A 22621-nucleotide genomic window follows, 5' to 3' on the forward strand; every position below is an offset into this window, starting at 1 on the left:
GGGTTTATAAGAGGCAGACTCAGTTGGCAGCATGGACCCAACAGCTTCCCAGAACTGGGTGGTAAATGTGACTGACAGTAGTAGATCCACCTTCAGTCTCCCCCTTGGTAAAGACTCTATTGTATAACCCTGGAACTCACTGAACGCACAGAGATCCACCTGTCTCTGAGTACCCCCTCCCTGACACACATACACCACGTTGTTGGGATTAGAAGCATGTCTTGCTTAGCATTATTTCGTTCACAGTTTTTCATAGTTACACTTTGGGGTGGGGTTGACTCTTACTATGTGTTCTAGCTGAATTGCATTGGATGTGCTATATATATCTAGCTGATATGATATGCCCTGTGTGGTTTAGGGCTTTTGAAGCCAGCCATGCTTATTCATCTTTCTCATGTTTTCCTCTCCCTGGCTAACTTTATCCACTTTTAATATCAGCCACTAAAGACTGAGGACATGGCACAGTGGGTGAAGAAACTGGCCACCAAGCCTGGCACTCTCAGTCTAGTGCCTGGACCCCACGGGCCAGTCTGACAAAGATATTTCCTCGGTTGAAGTTCCCCTTCCCCAGATAACCCTGTCTTCTGTCAACTTGACAAAAAAAGCAAGAACACAAAACAGAGAGACCTACCCAGCGCAGTCACGTGTTGCAGGTTTTGTCCCAGGATCAGGGTGCGCAGTGTCCTTACGTGGTTTATTTAGATTCACTTATTTTATGTGTGAGTGTTTTGCCTGCATGTGTGTCTGTGTGCCACTGGTGTCCTTGGAGGTCGGAAGAGGGCATCAGATCCCCTGGAACTGGAGTTAGGGATTGTTGTAGCCATCATGCAGGTGCTGGTAACTGAACCCATGTCCTGAGCTTCATTTGTTCTTGACCTTTGAGTCATCATCTCTTCAGTCCTTGGATATGACTTTTTTGGTTTTTCGAGACAGGGTTTCTCTGTAGCTTTTGGTGCCTGTCCTGGAACTAGCTCTTGTGGATGAGGCCAACCTGATCTACAGAGTGAGTTCCAGGACAGCCAGGGTTATACATAGAAATCTTGTCTTAAAACACTTCTTTCCCCCAGAAGACACATTATTTATTATTTTATGAACAACCCGAAATAAAAAAAAAATGCGTCAATTAATCCAGAACTTACTGTAGTGGGATTTGCTCTGGTTTGTATTTTATTTTGTTCGGAGACAGAATCTATGTGGAACTCTGGTTATCTTGGACTCATGCACCACCGTGTCTGGCCTGTGGACTCTACTTTTTAAAATTCCTAAGTGTGTTAAGAATTACATCAGAGAGTCCATGCAATGGAAAGTGAATAGATAGGATGGACTTGGATGTTTTATTTTGATTGTTAGTGTGCTTTGTTTGTTCATTTCAGAACTGTGGAAGATTTGAAAAGTAACGAAAGCCAGTGGAAAGATTCCCCACTGGCCCCCAGACACCGAGAAATGCTGAAGCGCTGTAAAACTCAGCTTAAGGTTTGTACCGTTAATTGGTGTAATCATGAACTGGCCTCACGATAGTAACCTTTCCCCCAGAGTAAGCGTCTTGATGAGCAGTTGTATGTCCTTAGTTTTTCTTCATCGTTCTTTTCCCTCGAGGTAAAGTAGGTTAATTTAAAACTTGGAACCTAACTGTAGACAGAAGTTTCGCTGCTTGTAAAGCTCAGCTAAACACACACTGGCTGACCTTGCACAGGAGGCAGAGAAGCACGTGTGCACCTTTTTTGTGCTTACGTTCAGATTGTAAAGCTGACTGTTGGCTCCTCGTGCTTGGTGGAATGATAGAGAAAAGTATCGCTGTGACTTATGTGACAGGCTGAGATTTCAGGTTTTCATTTGCTAATAGACGAGACTACTTTTAAGATCCAAAATTGAGATGGCCATAGTGGCTCCTACTTGTAACCCCTACACTTTGGAGCCCAAGACAGGGGTAGCTATGAGTTTAAGGCCGGCCTGGGCCACAGAGGGAGGCCCTGTCTTAACAACAGGATGCAGAATAAGCCAGGGCTCCCCTTTCAGATCTGTACCCCCTTAGTATTCCACAGCTGCAGTTCAAGGGACCTGTAATAAACTGTTGGAATCTACTTAGCGCGATGTCCCTCTGTGTGGATCGCGTTCTCATGGCCGTCCTCTGAGGTGTAGCAGCCTCGAGGGTGGCACATCAGTCAGATTCAATTGGTCTGGCTTTTTCCACTCATTTTCCTGACACCCAGAGGGCCTCCCAGTCAACCCTATCCCCCATCCAGGTTCTTGAGAAGTGGTTATCAGTGACTAACCTCAGCACTAGCTGTGTGCGGTCCTCTGTGCTCGATGAAAACATCCTACTGTTTTCAGGAAAAAGAAAGACCTGGCACAGCAGTCGGTGTCCTGTAGCTAGTTAGAGAGGGCATTCTATACACTCTAGAACCTAGAGTCTGGTCTTAGCTCCTGGCCCCTCTCCCTGCCTAGTCACACTGAGGGGCCTTGGCTCCAGACTAATCTGTGGGTGGGGGCACGCCTACTTCCACAGAAACTGGTACGGTGCAAGGCCTGTGCTGACGCTGGCTTACTTGACGAGAGCTTCCTGAGAAGATGTCTGAATTTTTATGGCCTTCTCATTCAGCTGATGCTGCGCATCCTGGACCCTGCGTATCCCGAGTGAGTGTGTCTTCCCCTGCCGAGTCACCACTGTGCCTGCTGTGTCCTCATCCTGGTTCCTCATCATAACTAAAGGAAACCCTAACCCTCTCGAGGGTTTGCCTTTCATTTGCCAGACTGTGTTTATATTACATACACTTTGGAGCTATATTAATATTTCCCTGTGTGTTTTTAATGGATGGCATTTTTAAAAAACTGCTATTACATTGGGCAAATAGAAAAGCAAATCTATAAATTAGAAGCACAATGCTAGAGAGAGCAGCCTACTGAGTCCTCCCTCCGCACCAAGTCCCGGAGAGCCAGGCATGTCAGTCACTGCTGTCACAGTTATGGCTGTTTTGTGTTCATTATGAAGCTGCTGGGTCACAGGGATTTGTGAGGTTTGGCCTGTACCCCTAAGAGTGATAAGGTTATATAAAATATATGCATGGTCTGTGGGCTCAGTTTAAGTTGCTTAAAATGACAAATATGAGCTTTGGACCTCTTGCTGTTTTGCCTGCTGCCTTAACTCTAGCCAGAAATCCCTGACGAGGCAAGCAGCACACAGAGTGTGGCCGTTTCCTGCATCCTCCTTTCACTTCTGGAGATCACAGCTGTTTGCTGTGTACATTCACACTTGTGTTACACAGGAAGGGCTTCTCTTTCCTAAATGAGCTATTTAGTAGTGTCACATCCCTTGTAGTCAACGTGCCGTGATTCCGTTTTGTAAATTGTGCTTTTTCTTTGTCTTTTCTCTTCTACAGCGTAACACTGCCTTTAAGTTCAGATGTCCCCAAGGCGTTTGCAGCATTGCCTGAGTTTTATATAGAGGATGTTGCTGAATTTTTATTTTTTATTGTACAGTAAGTACTTCATATATGTATGCTCTGCTTTCTGCACTGTACACGGTGCTGTGAGCTGGGTTTCGAACCTTCATTTAAGCCTGGGGTTGGGTAACTTTCTTTACGCATGCTGCTGAGAAACTGGAGGATTAAACCCTGCTCAGCAGCTCATTCCAATACCATTGTCAGGACAGAAGCAGGGTGAGCAGTGTAGGTGGCGAGCTCTGTGAGACTCCTGAGACAAGTGGGTGACAGTGGAGTGCGTTCCTGAGAAATGTCCCAGTGAACATCTAAACCAGATGTTTGTAAAATTGGAGAAGATGTAAAGAAAAGGTTGCACCTTGTCTAATATTTGGCAGAATTTAGTCTTTTGTTTGAATTTTTGTTTTTGTTTTCCTACAATACTCAGTCGGGAGCTTGAGTCTTCACCAAGGTAGACCTCGGTGGCAGGGTATCTGCCTAGATTTGATTCCCAGAACTGCCAAAAGAAAACCAAAAAACAAGTAAAACCCTTCACTTTTTGCTTTGGATACATCACCATAACATGGAAACAGTACTAGGTGACAGGGGGATGTGTGTGAAGTCTATTTGCAAAAGCAAAAGCAGGGGCTGGAGAGATGGCGCAGCGGTTGCTGTTCTCGCAGAGGTCCTGAGTTCAGTTCGCAGCAATTGCATGGTGGCTGACAACCATCTGTAATGAGATCAGGTGCCCTCTTTTGGCATACAGCTATATATGCATGCAAAACACTGTCTATATAATAAATAAATAAATCTTTATTTAATTAAAAAAGACAAAAGCAGCGTAGACTCATTGCCCAAAGTGTAAATTGCAAACATTTTCTAGTAACAACCAAAATCCAAAATTAAAGCTGGTTGAGTTATTATCATAAAAGCTATCTGCAGCTGAGCATGGTGTCCCACACCTGTAATCCCAGTACCTGGAAGCTCAGGCAGGAGGATTATTCTGGGCCAGCCAGGTCTACACAAAGAGACCGTCCTCAGACAACAAAAGAACAGAAAAACTATTTCCAGACAGGCCCAGTCAGTAGTGATACATGAATTCTGAATGGTAAGAATTTTAAAGGGAGATTAAAGGTTATAGTTGGGTTGCTAAGTAAATCCAGTGTTATGATTTAAGTAGGTTCAGTCATTTATTCCAAGCACAGTAATATAGACACGTACTTGGAATTTTTTATTTCTTAAAACATTTAAATTTTTTTGAATTACATGTATTTGTTCCTGTGTATGCATTTGGACCTTGCTTGCTGTCGAACTTCTCCTTGTGGGAACTGGTCCTCTCCTACTGTGTGTGTGCTGGAGACAGAACCCAGGTGTCAGCCATTGCACAAAGTGCCCATGCCAGATTCAGCATCTTGCTGGCCCTAGAAGTTTAAGTTAGACATTAACTCCATCAAAACCTTTTTAAAGCTGGGCATGGTCATGCATTCCTATAATCCAGTGCATGCATTCCTATAATCCAGTGCTTGGGAGGTCGAGACAAAAGATAACAAGTTCAAAGGCCATCTAAGCTGGGTAGTGAATTTGAGGCCTGTTGGAGCTGTTTGAGACCCTTTGAAAAATTAAATATGTAAAGTTTTTAAATATGAAGATCTTTTGTTGTTGTTTTGTATTTTTCGAGACAGGGTTTCTCTGTATAGCCCTGGCTATCCTGGAATTCGCTGTTCTGTTGACCAGACTGGGCTTGAACTCACAAAGATCCCGCCTACTTCTGCATCCTGAGTGCTGGGATTAAGCGCATGCACCACTGCTGCCTGGCGTGAAGGTCTTTTTGTGAAGTTCAGCCATGCATGCTTTAGCTTCCTTTCTAAAGCGCAGCAAGCATAGCATGCTGCAGCCAGCACACACATTAGGCTTTGCATCCAGCGAGCACATCACTTGAGCCATCCCAAGGGACCCAGTACCTGTCCTCCTCCCCTGTGCCCTGTCACTCTCCTTCCCTTTCCTACTAGCAAACTCTCCCATGGTTCCTGGAGGTTCATGGAGTGTCCTTGTCTCTCTATAGATACTCGCCCCAGGTGCTGTATGAGCCCTGTACTCAGGACATTGTGATGTTCCTCGTCGTCATGCTGTGCAACCAGAACTACATCCGCAACCCATACCTAGTGGCCAAACTGGTGGAGGTCATGTTTATGACCAACCCCTCTGTTCAGCCTCGAACTCAGAAGTTTTTTGAGATGATTGAGAACCATCCTCTCTCTACCAAATTGCTGGTACCTTCCCTCATGAAATTTTATACAGGTAGGTTCCAGAGTGTGCCTTCTGGCATGTGGTTATATGACAGACAAGGTTGTCTGAGTGAACATAAACCTAAACCTGCGACCTATAATCCATAAATAGAAAAGTAAATAATCCTGCCTTCTAGGCCCCGACATCCGCTTATGCAGTCACTTACCAGCCCCAGCCCAAGGCATGGGCTCTTCTGTCTTCTCCCAGGCATCTGAGAGATGACACTGGCTGCTGCGTGTGCTGGCTTCTGCTGGTTTAGCAGACTCCATTTGTCGTTTGTAGCCCAAGATGGTGTTTTCATCTGAGTAAAACTACCTGGTTCATTTGCCTTTAAATTTGCAGCATTTGATATGTAACACCATCCTGAAATTGAGTTTTCAAAGTGTAGGTAAAATAGGAAGTTTGTTTTAAATGTTCGAGGTCATCCTTGATAGCAAGTTTGATGCTAGCTTGAGCTACTCAGAACAACAACAGCAGAAAATCTATTGGATACTTGGACCCCTGACTGCCTTCCCTCGTGTATTCGTTCCTCACACTTAGCGAGCACCTGATACTTGTGGGTGCTGTGCTCTGTGCCCTGTTACACTTGGAAGTGACAGAGCCTGGAAACTGTGCTTCAAAGAGAACCTCCTCTTCTGGTCAAACTGTGTTCCGCCTTCTGAATCTCTTTAAAATTTAGCCTTTAAACTGTTGGATTAGACTGTCTCCTACTAAAGACCCAAGACTGTGCTACTCAAACAGTTTCTCAGGATGTTGTATGTGCCCTGTCTTCTCATGTCCTGGTAAATTTGGCCACTCTGTAAGTGTCTGGCATTTAGTAGACCCCACCGTGTTCTACAGAAAATACAGCGGCTTATGACATATGCCCTTGCTGTTGACAGGGGCCACCTGTTTGAGGATGCCCAGAGCTCAGGGACAGTAGCTGTTGGGAACCCGTCTGCCTGCTTTTCCCTTCCTCACTCTTACTTTGTTCCATCTGATGAGGTTTCCCCTCAGCCTACTCAGATTCTCAGGAGTCTAAAGTAAGCACACATTGTCTTGGATATTTTGTTAGCATCCTTCCTTTGGAGATAGTCCAGTGTACTGATGGATAAAAGGCCCCTTTTGGGGTGTAAATCTTTTGATCTCATAGCCATGGTCAGGATTATTAGCTCAGGATACTTAGGTGCAAGTGGTATTTAGGTGTGTATTCAGGACAGGTTACACACTGCAGGTTGGAGGCCAGCCTGGTCTACAGTGGAGTTCCAGGCCAGTCAGGGATACATAGTGAGATCCCGTCTCAAAAAGAAAAAGTGTAGAAAATGCCAAGTAATAGCCACATTCCATAGGAGATGATGTGTTAATATTTTTGATAGATTTTGTTAAATATAATTAGTATTCAGTTGGTGGTCTGGGCACATTATTGTAGCTTCATGATAATTTTGTGTGTGTGTGTGTGTGTGTGTAAGTATGTGAGTGAGTGAAAGACAGAAAGAGCAAGAATGAGCACACTTGAGAAGCATGTGGGTCGGTATTATTTGCTCCTTTTCTTTATCCTGGAGCAGTATGCCCTCCGGCCTAAGCCCCTTCCATGGTCATGGATAGACGATACCTTTCCTAAAAATAGTTGCCACTCATGGTCACTGTCCACTTGAGCTTCATAACTGTCGCAGAGATGGGCACTATAAATACCTCCACTTTACAAATGAGGAAACTTGAGCTTAGAAAGGTCAAGAAACTTGCTGAAGGTCACTGGCTAGTGAGTGGCAGGTGCCCAGCAGCTGGGTTCTAGCACAAGTGTCCCTGACTGCTTACAAGAGCTGTGAGCCTGCAGGATGCCTCCCAGATACTCCCCACATCTATGCCACAACGCATCAGGAGCTCCGCGTTAGATCCTGCTTCTGAGCGGGCCACCCTAAGATGGGCCGCAGAGTTGTAGATAGATTGCTGGAGCCAGCACCTCTCAGGCTACAGCGTACTGCACTTAGCAAGTACTTACACACAATCTTGTTTAAAATGAAAATTAGACATCAAAATAAGAGATTTTTTGTGTATCCTAACAGCCTTCCTTAGAAAGAATTCTGAGGACAGAAAGTCTGTGGATGGAGCTAGTCGTCTTTCCAGGCTTCTCCTTCCCCAGAGCTGACTGGCTGTACAAAGCAGCAGCCAGGGCAGAGTCTGTCACTAATTCAGCAAATACTTGTGTTGGGACTACTGTGGGGGGCAAACATGGGAGATTTAGAGGAGCTGGAGACAGTAGGTGTGGGAGAAAGAAAATGGGGTACTTCAAGAAGATTGACTGGGGAAGGTCTGAGGAAGTGAGCTTCAGTTGATCGCAATTGTGGAGTGGCACAAACATGATAAATTGTTGTAATAGGAGCAGCGGGGCTGCGTCCCCGGCACCCGGCCGCCCGCACTGCTAGCTTTACCCGAAATAATTACACGGACACTGTATTCTTTTAAACAACTGCCTGGCCCATTAGTTCCAGTTTCTTATTGGCTAGCTCTTACATATCGATCTAATCCATTTCTAATAATCTGTGTAGCTCCACGAGCTGGCTTACCAGGAAAGATCTTAACCTGCGTCTGTCTGGAGTGGGAGAATCATGGCGACTCCTACTCACTCAGCTTCTTTCTCCCAGCATTCTGTTCTGTTTACTCCGCCTACCTAATTTTCTGTTCTATTAAAGGGCTAAGGCAGTCTCTTTATTTAACCAATGAAATCAACACAAAACAGAAGACTCTCCCCCATCATTTCCCCTTTTTCTGTTTAAACAAAAAAGAAAGGCTTTCACTTAACATAGTAAGATTACATATAGCAAAACAGTTATCAAGCAAGGATTGCAGTTACAATATTTATATCTATTTTATCTTTTATCATAACTAAAAAACTATAACTAACCATCAAAGACTCCAGAAGGATATAATATTACCTAAGCAAACAAGAAATCCAAAACTCTAGAAATGACAGAGACATCTCGCTGCCTGGATAGTCACCCAAAGTTCCTCTGTACCATTGGGGCATCCATCTTCGGCCTTCAGGCCCATAGTATCCAGCAGACATTTCCATGAAGCAGGAAATTTCAAAGACAGTTCAATCATTATCTGCTGTGTTTTGCAGAATGTCTTTTAGACTCTTTCATGAATCAGGAACTCCGAAAGACCATCTCACCTATAGGCAAGTTAAGCAGTCCTCTCTCTGCGGGTTCTTTGTGTCCAGTTTATGCATCAGTCCAGGCAAGAGCAGTTTCTTGCCCAAATGGCTATCAAGCTCCATAAGGATCCTCTTCGATGCCCATCTTCTTCTTGAAGTAGCTGGTGCTGCCAGGAGCAGACGTGTCTCCTTGTCATGAAAAGCCCTAAGTTTTTTTTTTTTTTTTTTTTTTTTTGGTTTTTCGAGACAGGGTTTCTCTGTGGTTTTGGAGCCTGTCCTGGAACTAGCTCTTGTAGACCAGGCTGGCCTCGAACTCACAGCGATCCGCCTGCCTCTGCCTCCCGAGTGCTGGGATTAAAGGCGTGCGCCACCACTGCCCGGCTAAGCCCTAAGTTATTAAAACATTTAAAATGCCATATTCTGCAGTCTTTGAAAGATATGAAGTATGTCTATCTAACTGAAATGTATCTCTATATATCTAGAAAATCTAACATGACTACAAGCTTTACTATTATCAATAATTATCCATTAGCAACCTGTATTTCCTATTATACATTACATTTTTAAATGAACTACACAATCACAATACCTCAATCAATATCAGAAATGCATATACATATAACAAAATTGACCTTAAAATCCATACCAATGCAAATTATTCATACCTATATCATTTCTCCCTTTAAATGTAAAAGAACATTTATAAACAATATTTTGGGAACATGGGCGCAGTTTTTTCTCTCCAAACTGCTTCCTGCTGAATGGGGGCGCTGTTAATCAGATTGTTTAGGGTGTAACCTGTGTGTCAGGTTCATCTCAGTTGGCAGTTGAGTGAAGTAATTTTTTGAGGGTGTTCACAGCAACTTTTCGGAAGGTCGTGGTCTATCATACCATATCGGGATAGAATCAATCCACAGGGTCTGGTCTTCTGTGAAAACAAAAGAAGACCCTTTCCAAAGCATCATATCCTTAGACCCAAATTCTGAAGTCATACCCTCATGATATCTGTTCCGGTTCCATTTGGCAGCCCATATAATGAAATGTCTCTCTGTACTTATCTCCTTCACAGTCAAAAATTTTAAAGAAAACACAATAATACAAAGAATCCAGACTCTGTGAATTTTCCATTTTTACGTGGCTTATTTTTACTCTATCAGTTTACTTTATTCTGTCTCTTTAAGGACTTTATCCTTTTTTTTTAAGGCATTAACTTTCTTTTTCTTCTCTTTCTCAAGCCTACGTACACTCATCCAACATTGTGACCCATTTAGTGGTCTTTGTCTGAATCTGTAATATTGTAAATCTGTAACTTTTTACTATCCAGGAACACTTTTGATTTTTGCCTTTTAAATCACTAAGCACTTAAGAATCTAAGCTGTGACATTCCTAGGTCAAAAACAGGTATTGCGTGATTGCCCCGCCCTGTCCAACATGGCAGAGCCGCTTGTGCCTCTGATCCTTGCACATTGCACCAGTAGCGTGGTGGAGCTGCTTGTGCCTCTGAACCGCAGTACGTAATGACTTCCTTTTAGGCACACAGCGAGTCTAGTTGCCATCAAACAAATCGTAGCACTTTACTCCAATGCTCCATTCAAAAGCTCTGTCTCGGGCTGGAGAGATGGCTCAGAGGTTAAGAGCATTGCCTGCTCTTCCAAAGGTCCTGAGTTCAATTCCCGGCAACCACATGGTGGCTCACAACCATCTGTAATGGGGTCTGGTGCCCCCTTCTGGCCTGCAGGCATATGCACAGACAGAATATTGTATACATCATAAATAAATAAATATTTTAATAAAAAAAAAAAAGCTCTGTCTCCTGCAGGAGCCAGGCAGAGATCACAATGGCGGCACAGCCCAGAAAGTGGGCATTTTAAAACAGCCAGTTTTTTCCTGCTGCTGAGTCAGGACAATTTCTTTGCGGCATGCAACCCACAAACACCAAAAAGCTGTATTAAATTCTCTCTCTCTCTCCTTTTCAGGTCCTCTCAGGTTTTACATGGAGTTCATTAGCACGTTGGGTGCCACTCTGTTGAAATAGAAGCGGCGGGCTGCGTCCCCGGCACCCGGCTGCCCGCGTCCCCGGCACCCGGCTGCCCACATGGCTAGCTTTACCCGAAATAATTACATGGACACTGTATTCTTTTAAACACTGCCTGGCCCATTAGTTCCAGCCTCTTATTGACTAGCTCTTACATATTGATCTAACCCATTTCTAATAATCTGTGTAGCCCACGAGGTGGCTTACCAGGAAAGCTCTTAACCTGTGTCTGTCTGGAGTGGGAGAATCATGGCGACTCCTACTCACTCAGCTTCTTTCTCCCAGCATTCTGTTCTGTTTACTCCGCCTACCTAATTTTCTGTTCTATTAAAGGGCTAAGGCAGTCTCTTTATTTAACCAATGAAATCAACACAAAACAGAAGACTCTCCCCCATCAATAAATCTCAGCCGCAGAGCGGTAGATGCATGAGCATCAGTAGATCTCAGCCGCAGAGTTACAGACGTGAGCATCAGTAGATCTCAGCCGCAGAGTTACAGGCGTGAGCATCAGTAGATCTCAGCTTCAGAGCGTTACAGACGTGAGCATCAGTAGATCTCAGCCGCAGTGTTACAGACGTGAGCATCAGTAGATCTCACCGCAGAGCGTTACAGACGTGAGCATCAGTAGATCTCAGCCGCAGAGTGTTACAGACGTGAGCATCAGTAGATCTCAGCTGCAGAGTTACAGACGTGAGCATCAGTAGATCTCAGCCGCAGTGTTACAGACGTGAGCATCAGTAGATCTCAGCCTCAGAGTGTTACAGACGTGAGCATCAGTAGATCTCAGCCGCAGAGCGTTACAGACGTGAGCATCAGTAGATCTCAGCCGCAGGGTGTTACAGACGTGAGCATCAGTAGATCTCAGCCGCAGAGTGGCAGAAAGAGAAAGCAGTAAAATGAATCTGGAAAGAAGGTAGCAGGAAGCCTTGTACAAACTGGGCATGGTGACACATGCTTTTAATCCCAGACTCGGAAGGCAGAGGCAGACGGGTCTCTATGTGAGTTCAAGGCCATCCTGATCTATAGAGAGTTGTCTAGAGCTAAAACTTGGAAATTAGAACCTAGGTGGGGGTGATTTTGAGGAAACTTTAGGAGCAAATAAAAAAAACAGAAATGTTGGGAGAGGTGGTGCTGGTGGGCAGTGAGCTAACACTAGTGAATTAGCTTGGTGTGTCTGGGATGTAGCCCAGAATGGGCGGCTCTAAGTGATAATGGAGGTGTGTGGGCCACTGGTTTTCTGTCCCTTGCAAGCTTTGCTTGAGTCATTGCTGACACCTTCATTCACACTTTTGCATAATAAAATGGCACTTGGTTCTTCCAGAGAAGAGCCAGCTTAGTGAGTGTACATAAATACTTTCAGATCTTAGCATGGGAGGAATGTCTTAGTCTTTTCCCCTTATTATTAAATAACTGGTTTCACCCTCCAAAATGTAGACTTTGGAAAATACAGAAAATAGGAAGAAAGGCGGGGGTTAGTGTTTAAAATGATAGTGTGCTATGTACCAGGCCCTGGGTTCAACCCACAGCACTACAGAAGACTGTACCAAGCAGAATTTAGAAGTCCCACATCATCTTTGTGTTCAGAGTCTGTGTAATATTTTACTACAAATCTGTTATATTTTTTATTTTTAATATGTGTGTGTTGCATGAATAGAGGTCAGAGAACAAACTGCAGGTTCATTTCTGTTCCTCCAGCATGTGGATCCCAAGGATTGAGCTCAGTCTTGAGGCCTGGTGGCAAGCATTTTTTACTGAACCATCTTGCTGTCTCTTGGTCACTTTAAAAAGCTGTCATTCTTCCTAAACTGTGTAATCTCTGGCTTTCAGCCAGTGTGTGTAATGTTGTCTCTTAAACATTTGGATTATTCTTTTTTTTCCCCCGTAGCCCAAAACACTATTTCTGTCCAGTGGTAGAGCAATTGCCTAGCATCTCAAGACTCTGGGTTCAATCCCCAGTATTGTAAAAAAAAAACAAGGCTGGGCAGTGGTGGCTAACGCCTTTAATCCCAGCACTTGGGAGGCAGAGGCAGGTGTATCTCCCTGAGTTCAAGGCCAGTCTGCTCTACAAGAGCTAGTTAGTTCCGTGACAGGTTGCAAAGCAACACAGAGAAACCCTGTCTCGAAAAAACAAAAATAAAATAAAAAATAAAAACAGATGCAGTATTTTGATGGTCATGCTTGGAAATTGATCTCTGTACAAACCTGTGAGCGTTTTCTGAAGTAGAGTCGGTAGGCCAGTGGAAAGCATGCTGATTGTTAGGCTACAGTTTGTAAAATTGTTGAGGTTGGGGGTTGCTACATTTGAGACAGTCCCATGTACCCAGACTGATGCCCAAGAGTTCCTGACTTCCTGCCTCTCAGTGCAGAGATTACAGGTATGTGCCACCATGCCTGCTACCAGATTGTCTTAAGAGAGATTATGTCACTGTTTGTCATCTCCCCTCCCCCAACCCCCATGTACAGTGTGCCTGTTTTCTCAAATCCTCACCTCTTTTCAGTCTTAATATTACTTTTTGGTTTTTGAGACAGTGTTTCTCAGTGTAACAATCCTGGCTGTCCTAGAACTCACTCTATAGACCAGGTTGGTCTCAAACTCATACAGCTTTGTTGTTTTTTGTTTTGTTGTTGTTGTTGTTTTGATTTTCAGAGACGGGGTCTCTCAGTAACTTTGGAACCTGTCCTAAAACTAGCTCTTGTAGACCAGGCTGGCCTTGGTGCTAGGATTAAAGGTGTGCGCCGCCACCACTTGGTTTGTAATACTTATTTAAGTTGTTCTGTTACCAGTAAAGACTCAGGAATCAAGTGCCAGGTGTGAACCTGAGAGGTCAGAGAATCTAAAGGTGGAGGAGCAGCCAGCTGACCTCTCCACACTTTACCGATTGCAGAGCCACGAAATCGTCCCTCCGTATTCCTTCCTGTGCATCTTCTCTATTTGTATTCCTTACTTTCTAAGGCTTATTCCAGTTAGCTAATTGTTGACTTTGTCCCCAATTCAAGGTTAATATTAACACAGTCTCAGGGTGTCACAGTGTGATCAAAATCCTGCAGCAGAGATCTGCCCGCCTCTGCCTCCCGAGTGCTGGGATTAAAGGCCTGCGCCACCACTACCGGCCCATAACTGTCTTTACTGACAGTTTTTCTCCTTTTTGAAATTCACAATGAATTTGGAACTTCATGTGTATGCTATTAGGCATTTGCATATCCGGGTTTGGTTCTCACCTGGCTTACATCACAGGGGTGCAGATGGCACGAGCCATGAGTGTGGGGGCAGTCACCGTGCATTTCTCTACTTGGGGATGTGCTTGGAAAATGTGTCTGATACAGAAGTGTTTAAAATAATAGATATGTAATAGGTACATAGGAAATTTAGCCTATTTTTTCTCCTCAGAGATACATGTATGAACTGCTCTGGAATTTCCTTAATTTAAACTAGCAGCATAAGATGGGATGGAGATGTGATAAATGATTTTTTATTGTCGTCGAGCTTGATGCTGTCTTTCTCACATTCGTGTAGCTGTTGCATCCGTTGCAGACTGATGTCATGGAACCTTGATCTTTAAAGTCAGGTTATGGGGGAGAGGTACACCTTAATCCCAGCACTCTGGGAGGCAGAGGGAAGTGACTCTCTGGCTTCCGGGATGTCCAGGGCTATATAGTGGCACCCAGTCTTTTCAAAGAAAGAAGCCAAGTGGTGGCAGTACATGCCTTTGATCCCAGAACTCAGGAGGCAGAGACAGGAGGATCTCTTGAGTTCAAGGCCTGCCTGGTCTACAGAGCGAGTTCCAGGATAGCCAGGGCTGAACAGATTAATCCTTTCTTGAAAAGCCAAAATTAATTAATTAATTAATTGAAAGAAGAGTTGGGGGAGTAGAGTCATGGTTTCTCCTGTGCCACTGTGGTAACTGCATCTGGAAGGTCATAAAAGACAAATGTCTTTCCTCCGTAGATGTCGAGCATACCGGAGCCACCAGCGAGTTCTATGACAAGTTCACCATTCGCTATCACATTAGCACTATTTTTAAGAGCCTTTGGCAAAACATAGCTCACCATGGCACCTTCATGGAGGAGTTCAAGTGAGTATTGGGCCCTGATGGCGCGTGCAGCTTGCTCGCTGGTGGGAGAGCTCAGGTGGGAGCCGCTGAAAGCTTTTGCAGCAGGTTCTGTGACTGCCTGGCTTCAGCCTCTTGCAAGGAGCCATGGGAACCGCTCAGTGTGGCCCCTATTCTAATTGTCTGCTTCCTCAAAGTTGTCAACCATTGGAGTGGCTTACATGAGGGAATGTTCTGGGATATGTACATTGCACATGTGAAGTGGTTCTTATGTTTTCTTTATTATATGCTGTTAAATGAAGCTGTCAGATTGACCCAGAAATGTTGAGAAAACAAGATTTAGAAGCACTTAGGTTTACTTGGTGTGCATAGGTGCCAAGCCATGTTAATAACTATTCATGTGCCAGCTTAAAACTGCAGGGCCTTGTTTAAGCCTGGCCCGTAGTAATTCCTCTGAAGGAAGAAAGGCGAGTACAAACATCAAACCCTTGTGTTATTCTTCAAAGGAAGTTTTGTCCCTCATGTGTCAGATCTTGATCAACTCTTGTCTACCTTGTGTTAACTGCAGCTTCCCTGCCTGCAGGGTAGCTTCTCCCAGGTAAACTAAGTTAAGCTGCTCTTCGGATCTGTTAGGTTCCAGGCAGTCCCCAGCTTGTGCTCGATGGTGCTCTTTGGAAATGAATGTCCTAGTGTCCCCACATTCCTGAGACTGAGGCCACCCACCTGTCCTTGTTCACAAAGTTCCCTCTTCCCCAGCATGGGCTTTCTACCCATAAGTACACTTGGTGGGTCCTGTGTGGGTCTTCTCTTTTGCCACAAATTTGTTAGTTTCAGAACTTAGCAGGTAGGCCAGGCTGTTCCAGTTCACCATGGTGTAGTCGACAGGGTCTCCCTAGACCTGCAGCTTTGGCTTCTATGCAGTGAGTCCCTATCTTCCTTTACCAATGTGACAGGACTTATTTTTGTCTGTCCATCTTCTCTGCGATAAGGAATCGCTCTCCGTAAGTACTTTCTTGTCTTCTGTGTTGGGTGAGTCTGTGCTGGCTTTGTCACACCGAGTCAAGCTCATTCCCTTCCCAGCCTGGGAGAGTGTGTCCTCTACTTACAAACACTGAGCAGTGAGCTGGCGTTATGCTGTGAGCAGGAGGAATTCCAGCATTTGCTGCTTCTCTGTGGTATAACTGTATACATTGTTGCCAGATATAAACTGCCAAGGAAATCAGCAGAAAACATTCTGGAATATTTAGCAGTTGGTTCATACCAGTCATACAGGGCTGGTCCAGCATGCTACTCGAAAGAACTTATCACAGTGAATTAGGAAGAATAGTAGGGCTGGAGTTTGGTGGCTCACGACTGTTGTCCTACCTCTGTCATGCTGAGGCAGGAAAGTTGTTTGAGATCAGCCTGAGGCTGTGTAGACCCTTAAAACAAAACAAAACAAAACAGCAACAAGAAAGACAATAGCAAAGTCTAAGGAGAGTTGATGTGTATGTATGTGCTGGGCCTGCAGTCTCCCAGGTGATCCGGTTGGTGCTTGGCAGAGGCTCATGTTCTCAGTGACCGGCCACATGTGTAACCACGCTGTCTCACTGCCTTTTCAGTTCTGGAAAGCAGTTCGTCCGCTACATCAATATGCTGATAAACGACACGACCTTTCTGCTGGACGAGAGTCTGGAGTCGCTGAAGCGGATCCATGAAGTGCAAGAGGAGATGAAGAACAAAGAGCAGTGGGACCAGTTGCCTCGGGTAGGGCGGCCTTAGTGCTTGCACAGCGCTGCAGTGTGCCCCTGGGGCTGGTTCCGGGGCTGCTCCTGCAGGGCTGCCTGGAGACACCAGATCTCAGTTGCTAGGACTTTCCTACCTGTAGGCTTCCACGAAGTACCATTTCAGGTTTGAGCTAGGAGATAGCTTCCTAAAGGTTTTCTTCAGAAGCTAAGACTGGGGTGGAGGGTGTGGCTCAGTGGTCAAGTCAGTGGTCAAGGGCTTGCCTAACTTGCTTAAGTCCTGAATTTGATCCTTAGTTCTGCCCCTAACCCCTGGGGAGAAAAAGTTCATTTTGTGCTTGAGTTTCAGGCAAGAATGTTCCTTACTATCCTCAGACTGGCTGTCAGGCCTCCCCTCAAAGCCAGATTCTCATTTTCAAAAACAGTCTTGTGTGGAGAACTAGAGAGGTGACTCATCAGTTAAGAGCTCTTACTCCTCTTCCCGAAGACCCAAGTTCAGTTCCAGCACCCTCATCTGGCAGTTCACTGTGCCTTTAAGTCATCTCTGATGGTTCACGCCTTCTGCACACATGTAATGCACAGAAATTCAAGACACACATATATGTAGAAACAAAAATTTATGTATGTGTCAGTATATAATTTCAGAGGGTGAAGGTAAAGCTCAGAAGTAGGACACAGGCTTGTCCTGCGGGGATGTTCTGGATTCTAAAGCCTCCTGTTACAGGGAGAGCAGGTCCCTTTGTTTGTCCCGCCCGCCTGGCTAGCTTACACCTGAAATAATCACACAGAAACTGGGGCTGGAGAGATGGCTCAGAGGTTAAGAGCACTGCCTGCTTTACCAAAGGTCCTGAGTTCAATTCCCAACAACCACATGGTGGCTCACAACCATCTTTAATGAGATTTGGTGTCCTCTTCTAAGCATGCAGGCCTACATGCAGGCAAACACTGTATACATAATAAATAAGCATATATTTTAAAGAAAAAAAATCACACAGAAACTGTATTCATTTAGACACTGCCTGGCCCATTAGCTCTAGCCTTTTTTTGGCTAACTCCTCACATCTTGATTTAACCCATTTCTAATAATCTGTGTATCACTGTGAGGTCGTGGCTTACTGGGAAAGATTCAGCATGTCTGACCTGGTGGCTCCATGGCAGCGCGCGTGCGTGCTCTCTCTCTCTCTCTCTCTCTCTCTCTCTCACACACACACACACACTCTCTCTCTCTCTGCTTTTTTCCTCACAGAATTCAGTTCTGTCTTCTTCACCTACCTAAGTTCTGCCCTATCAAGCCAAGCAGTTTCTTTTATTAATTAGCCAATGAAAGCAACACACAAACGGAAGGACCTCCTATACCAGCCACCAACATATTTTAAATATAAAATCTTAAATCCAAAAAATGAGAAATGAGGAGCTTTTCCCAATGCATTGTGGACACTTCCCTTGCCTTTTAGTTAAAGGACTGTTTAGAGGAATGTTTATTTGTGTGTGTTTTGACTTGTGTGGTAGCCAGGAAAGAAATCTCCAGGCTTCTCTCTGCTGGGTTTGTTCACATGGCTGAGAATCTCCTAGGATTCTGTTGGAGCTTTTCCTTGGTTTTCCCATTCTGTTACTGTTAGAAAAAGGCCTAGTTGCCAGGTTCCATGATAAATTCATGCTGTGCCAGTAAACGTCCACTGCCCTCTTCTGACACCTAGCAGACCCTGACAGCTCCTAGGAATATCATAAATGGGTTGGCTCAGAGTCAGAGTCGCTTCGCCTAGGGTCTGCCCTTTGAGAGACCTGTGGCAGCCTGAGCTCACAGTGACAGTGCTGACATCCTGTCATACGTGTCTTCACTGTAGGACACTGAAGGGCATTTAAGGGACCACCACCCCCCCCCCACCCCCCCCACCCCCACCCCCCACGCGCTCCGTTCCCAAGGTGGAGTATCATTGTGACCCCGGTTCCTGGTTGGCCTGGAGCTCACAGAAATCCCCTTGCCTCTGCCCTTTAACATTAAAGGTATGTACTACCATACCCCAGTTTAGGGAAGCTTTTCATTACAAGTATTCCTGCAGCTTTGATGAGAATTTCACATCTTGTTCTACCTGGATGTCCACGACTGCCTGGCTCCCTGTTTCCCTGTCCCCACAGCCCTTGCCTCTGACACTGTTGAGTTAGTGCAGCTTTTCCACTGGATCACGTTTGCCCCACTGCGTGTCTTCTGCCTGTTGCTCCGGCTCATTTCTAGACACTCCTCATCTGTTTGCTCCCATCTCTCTTGGGGTAGAATCTACGCGGCCCTGCTGCCCTGTACCTTCCCAGTGTGCCCTAACTTCTAATCAGGCTCCAGACTGTTGAAACCATCCTGAGAAACCAGATAAGGCAAATCAAAAGAGCCTCAGCTCTTCCATTCGAGGTGGGCTGGGTCTGTGACCTACAAGGACATTGTAAGCAGTATAGCCCAGGACAGACCTAGCCTTCAGTGTGCAGTGTTCTAGTGTTTCATTGGTCTTCCCAAGCATCAGATGTCCTGTCCTTAATGTGTGAGAATACTCCCCATTCTGTCCAAACCCAGCCGAATGGTTGGCTGTACGCAGTCAGTGTCCTGCATGGCCCCACCTCACTTGACTTCCTCTTCAGTACTTGTCCCGTGCTGCCTAGTGGAGACCTCTTAGAGGTTGGTTTCTGGGCCTGAAGCACACTCCTTTATCCTAGTCAGTGCATTTATTTGAGACAACAAATACTGCTGATTCTTCTCTTAATGGGTTTTTAAAGGCACAAATGTCTCGAAGGTGCTTTTTTACAAACAACTTTTCCTTGAGCTTTGATCCAAGGTTGCTGCCCGCCTTCCACTTCCTCATCCCCCAGCCTCTGAGCAATGGTAGATTTAGGGCTCAGTCCTCTGCTTCTAAGTGTTCCCCACCCCTCCCCTGGGTAGTGTTTCTCAGTGGGGTACCGGCAGGATGCTGAAGAATATTGAAGCTTTGATATCTGATGTCGTAGCAAACTCTATAATAAGCAACTGTGCCTGACACTGTTCATTTCACAGCAGTGATGTGTCTGCCCGTGTTATCCTGCCTCTGTCATCATTATACCCCAGCCCCTCCCAACACACTAACCCTCCACTCCTCACACAGCCAAATACACCTGCACATTCTCTGATGACTCTGCTTGAAGTCCCTGCCAGGTGATCTCATCTTTTCCAGTGCTATTTTAAAGACTGCAAGTGAGCTCCACTGCCAAGAGCACTTCTGCCCCAGACCCTGACAGTGCAGCTCCACTGCCCACAGACCCTGACAGTGCAGCCCCACTGCCTGCAGACCCTGACAGTGCAGCTCCACTGCCCCAGACCCTGACAGTGCAGCTCCACTGCCCCAGACCCTGACAGTGCAGCTCCAGTGCCTGCAGACCCTGACAGTGCAGCTCCACTGCCCCAGACCCTGACAGTGCAGCTCCACTGCCCACAGACCCTGACAGTGCAGCCCTACTGCCTGCAGACCCTGACAGTGCAGCTCCACTGCCCCAGACCCTGACAGTGCAGCTCCACTGCCCCAGACCCTGACAGTGCAGCTCCAGTGCCTGCAGACCCTGACAGTGCAGCTCCACTGCCCCAGACCCTGACAGTGCAGCTCCACTGCCCCAGACCCTGTCAGTGCAGCTCCACTGCCCCAGACCCTGACAGTGCAGCTCCACTGCCTGCAGACCCTGACAGTGCAGCTCCACTGCCCCAGACCCTGACAGTGCAGCTCCACTGCCTGCAGACCCTGACAGTGCAGCTCCACTGCCCCAGACCCTGACAGTGCAGCTCCACTGCCCACAGACCCTGACAGTGCAGCTCCACTGCCCCAGACCCTGACAGTGCAGCTCCAGTGCCTGCAGACCCTGACAGTGCAGCTCCACTGCCCCAGACCCTGACAGTGCAGCTCCACTGCCTGCAGACCCTGACAGTGCAGCTCCACTGCCCCAGACCCTGACAGTGCAGCTCCACTGCCCACAGACCCTGACAGTGCAGCTCCACTGCCCCAGACCCTGTCAGTGCAGCTCCACTGCCCCAGACCCTGACAGTGCAGCTCCACTGCCCCAGACCCTGACAGTGCAGCTCCACTGCCCCAGACCCTGACAGTGCAGCTCCACTGCCTGCAGACCCTGACAGTGCAGCTCCACTGCCCCAGACCCTGACAGTGCAGCTCCACTGCCCCAGACCCTGACAGTGCAGCTCCACTGCCTGCAGACCCTGACAGTGCAGCTCCACTGCCCCAGACCCTGACAGTGCAGCTCCACTGCCCCAGACCCTGACAGTGCAGCTCCACTGCCCCAGACCCTGACAGTGCAGCTCCACTGCCTGCAGACCCTGACAGTGCAGCTCCACTGCCCCAGACCCTGACAGTGCAGCTCCACTGCCTGCAGACCCTGACAGTGCAGCTCCAGTGCCTGCAGACCCTGACAGTGCAGCTCCACTGCCCACAGACCCTGACAGTGCAGCTCCACTGCCCCAGACCCTGACAGTGCAGCTCCAGTGCCGAGAGCACTTCTGCCTCAGACCCTGACAGTGCTGGCTGGCTCTGCCGTTGGGCTGTGCATGAGTCTCTCAATCCTGGCTTGTCCATGTTGTCCTTTAAATCTCCTCTGAGTTCCAGTCAACAACCGTAACAAGTGGCAGCTTCATTCTACTAAATGCTGGGTCACCTTGTTTCTCCTCTGCTCCCTCCCCCATCTGGAGGCTCTTTTATCTCCGTGAACTAAAGCTCTCACTGGTAGAGCGCTTGCCCTACATGCATGGAGCTTTGGGTTAAACTGGATGTGGTTGTATCCCTGCCGTTGGCAGTACTCCAGCTGCCGAGGCAGGAAGGTCAGTAAGGGTGTATGTGGCCTTTCTGCTGTCTTCGTCACTATTCTGTTTGGTCTTGGTACTTGCAGTACAGTCTTGGGCTCCCAGCCTCCACCCTTTCTGGTGCACATAGCATAGGGATACCCCCTCTGATCTCACCCCACTTCTACACTGGCTTCTCTGCACTTGCTGTCCCCTCTTCCTGCAGTGCTGTGCATCCAGACTGTTGTGACCCCAATACCACTCTTCTCTCCCCAAAGCCTCTCTAATCCTTCACCATCACTGTCAGCCTTTCTGGCTGTCTGGTTGAAGGGTGTGTTAGGAGTTTCTGTTTTTGTTTTTTTGTTTTGTTTTGTTTTGTTTTGAGGCTGGGTTTCTCTGTGTAGCCCTGGCTGTCCTGGAACTCACCGTGTATACCAGGCTACTCTTGAATTTAGAGATCCTGCCTCTGCCTCCTGAGTGCTGGGATTAAAGGTGTGCCCTACTGCCACCCAGCTCGGGTTTTTTGTTTGATTGATTGTTTTTCAAGACAGGGTCTCTCTCTGTGTAGCCCTGGATATCCAGGAAGTCACTCTTTAGACCAGGCTGGCCTCAAACTCAGAGGTCCGCCTGCCTCTGCCTCCTGCGTCCTGGAATTAAAGGTGTGCGCTGCCACCACCACCACCACCAGGCTCCAGCCAGCTTATTTTTATACTTTTGGTTGTGAGCCTAGCCTTTGACCTTAGATGTTTGTAAAATGGAGATTGTGTGTTTCTGTAGCACATGTTACAGTGCTGTAATTTGCAAAACACAAAGTTTATTTTTTAAATTTAAATAAAAACATATGAACCAAGAGCTGGAGAGTTGACTCAAGCTTGTCTCCCAGCATCCACATGCCACCTTACAATTGTCTGTAACTCCGGGTCCAGGGGATCCAGCACCCTCTTCTGACCTCCACGGGTACACAGTTCACTGACATTCATCTAGGCATAATATGCTCACATTAAAAAAAATCAGTAAAATGCGCATATATAGATGGGTGGGTGGATGAACTGGTTTGCTATTTCTCTCATCTTAGAAGAATTACCTTTTATAAATGTAACTGTGAGGTGATTTTGTGAGGTCTGCTGCTTAAATTTAGGGATGAAAAAGAAGGGCTAACACAGTTATACTCAAGGCCACACAC

The 22621-nt window shown here is 46.4% G+C and overlaps 1 protein-coding gene across 2 annotated transcripts in view; it reads left to right on the forward strand.

The window, feature by feature from the left end:
• LOC121441790 (ubiquitin conjugation factor E4 B) overlaps positions 1-22621 on the forward strand; it is a 111516-nt gene that overhangs the window by 78932 nt on the left and 9963 nt on the right. For both annotated transcript variants that reach the window (XM_041643091.1, XM_041643092.1), the window contains 6 exons: positions 1374-1473; positions 2507-2634; positions 3378-3476; positions 5479-5714; positions 14817-14943; positions 16521-16665. In XM_041643091.1, coding sequence (XP_041499025.1) covers positions 1374-1473; positions 2507-2634; positions 3378-3476; positions 5479-5714; positions 14817-14943; positions 16521-16665 — 835 coding nt within the window. The remainder of the gene's footprint in view (positions 1-1373; positions 1474-2506; positions 2635-3377; positions 3477-5478; positions 5715-14816; positions 14944-16520; positions 16666-22621) is intronic.

The sequence above is a fragment of the Microtus oregoni genome, unplaced genomic scaffold (assembly GCF_018167655.1).
Source record: "Microtus oregoni isolate MIOR12 unplaced genomic scaffold, Mior012 000081F_ref0000091, whole genome shotgun sequence".
In the NCBI taxonomy this organism is placed as follows: Eukaryota; Metazoa; Chordata; class Mammalia; order Rodentia; family Cricetidae; genus Microtus; species Microtus oregoni.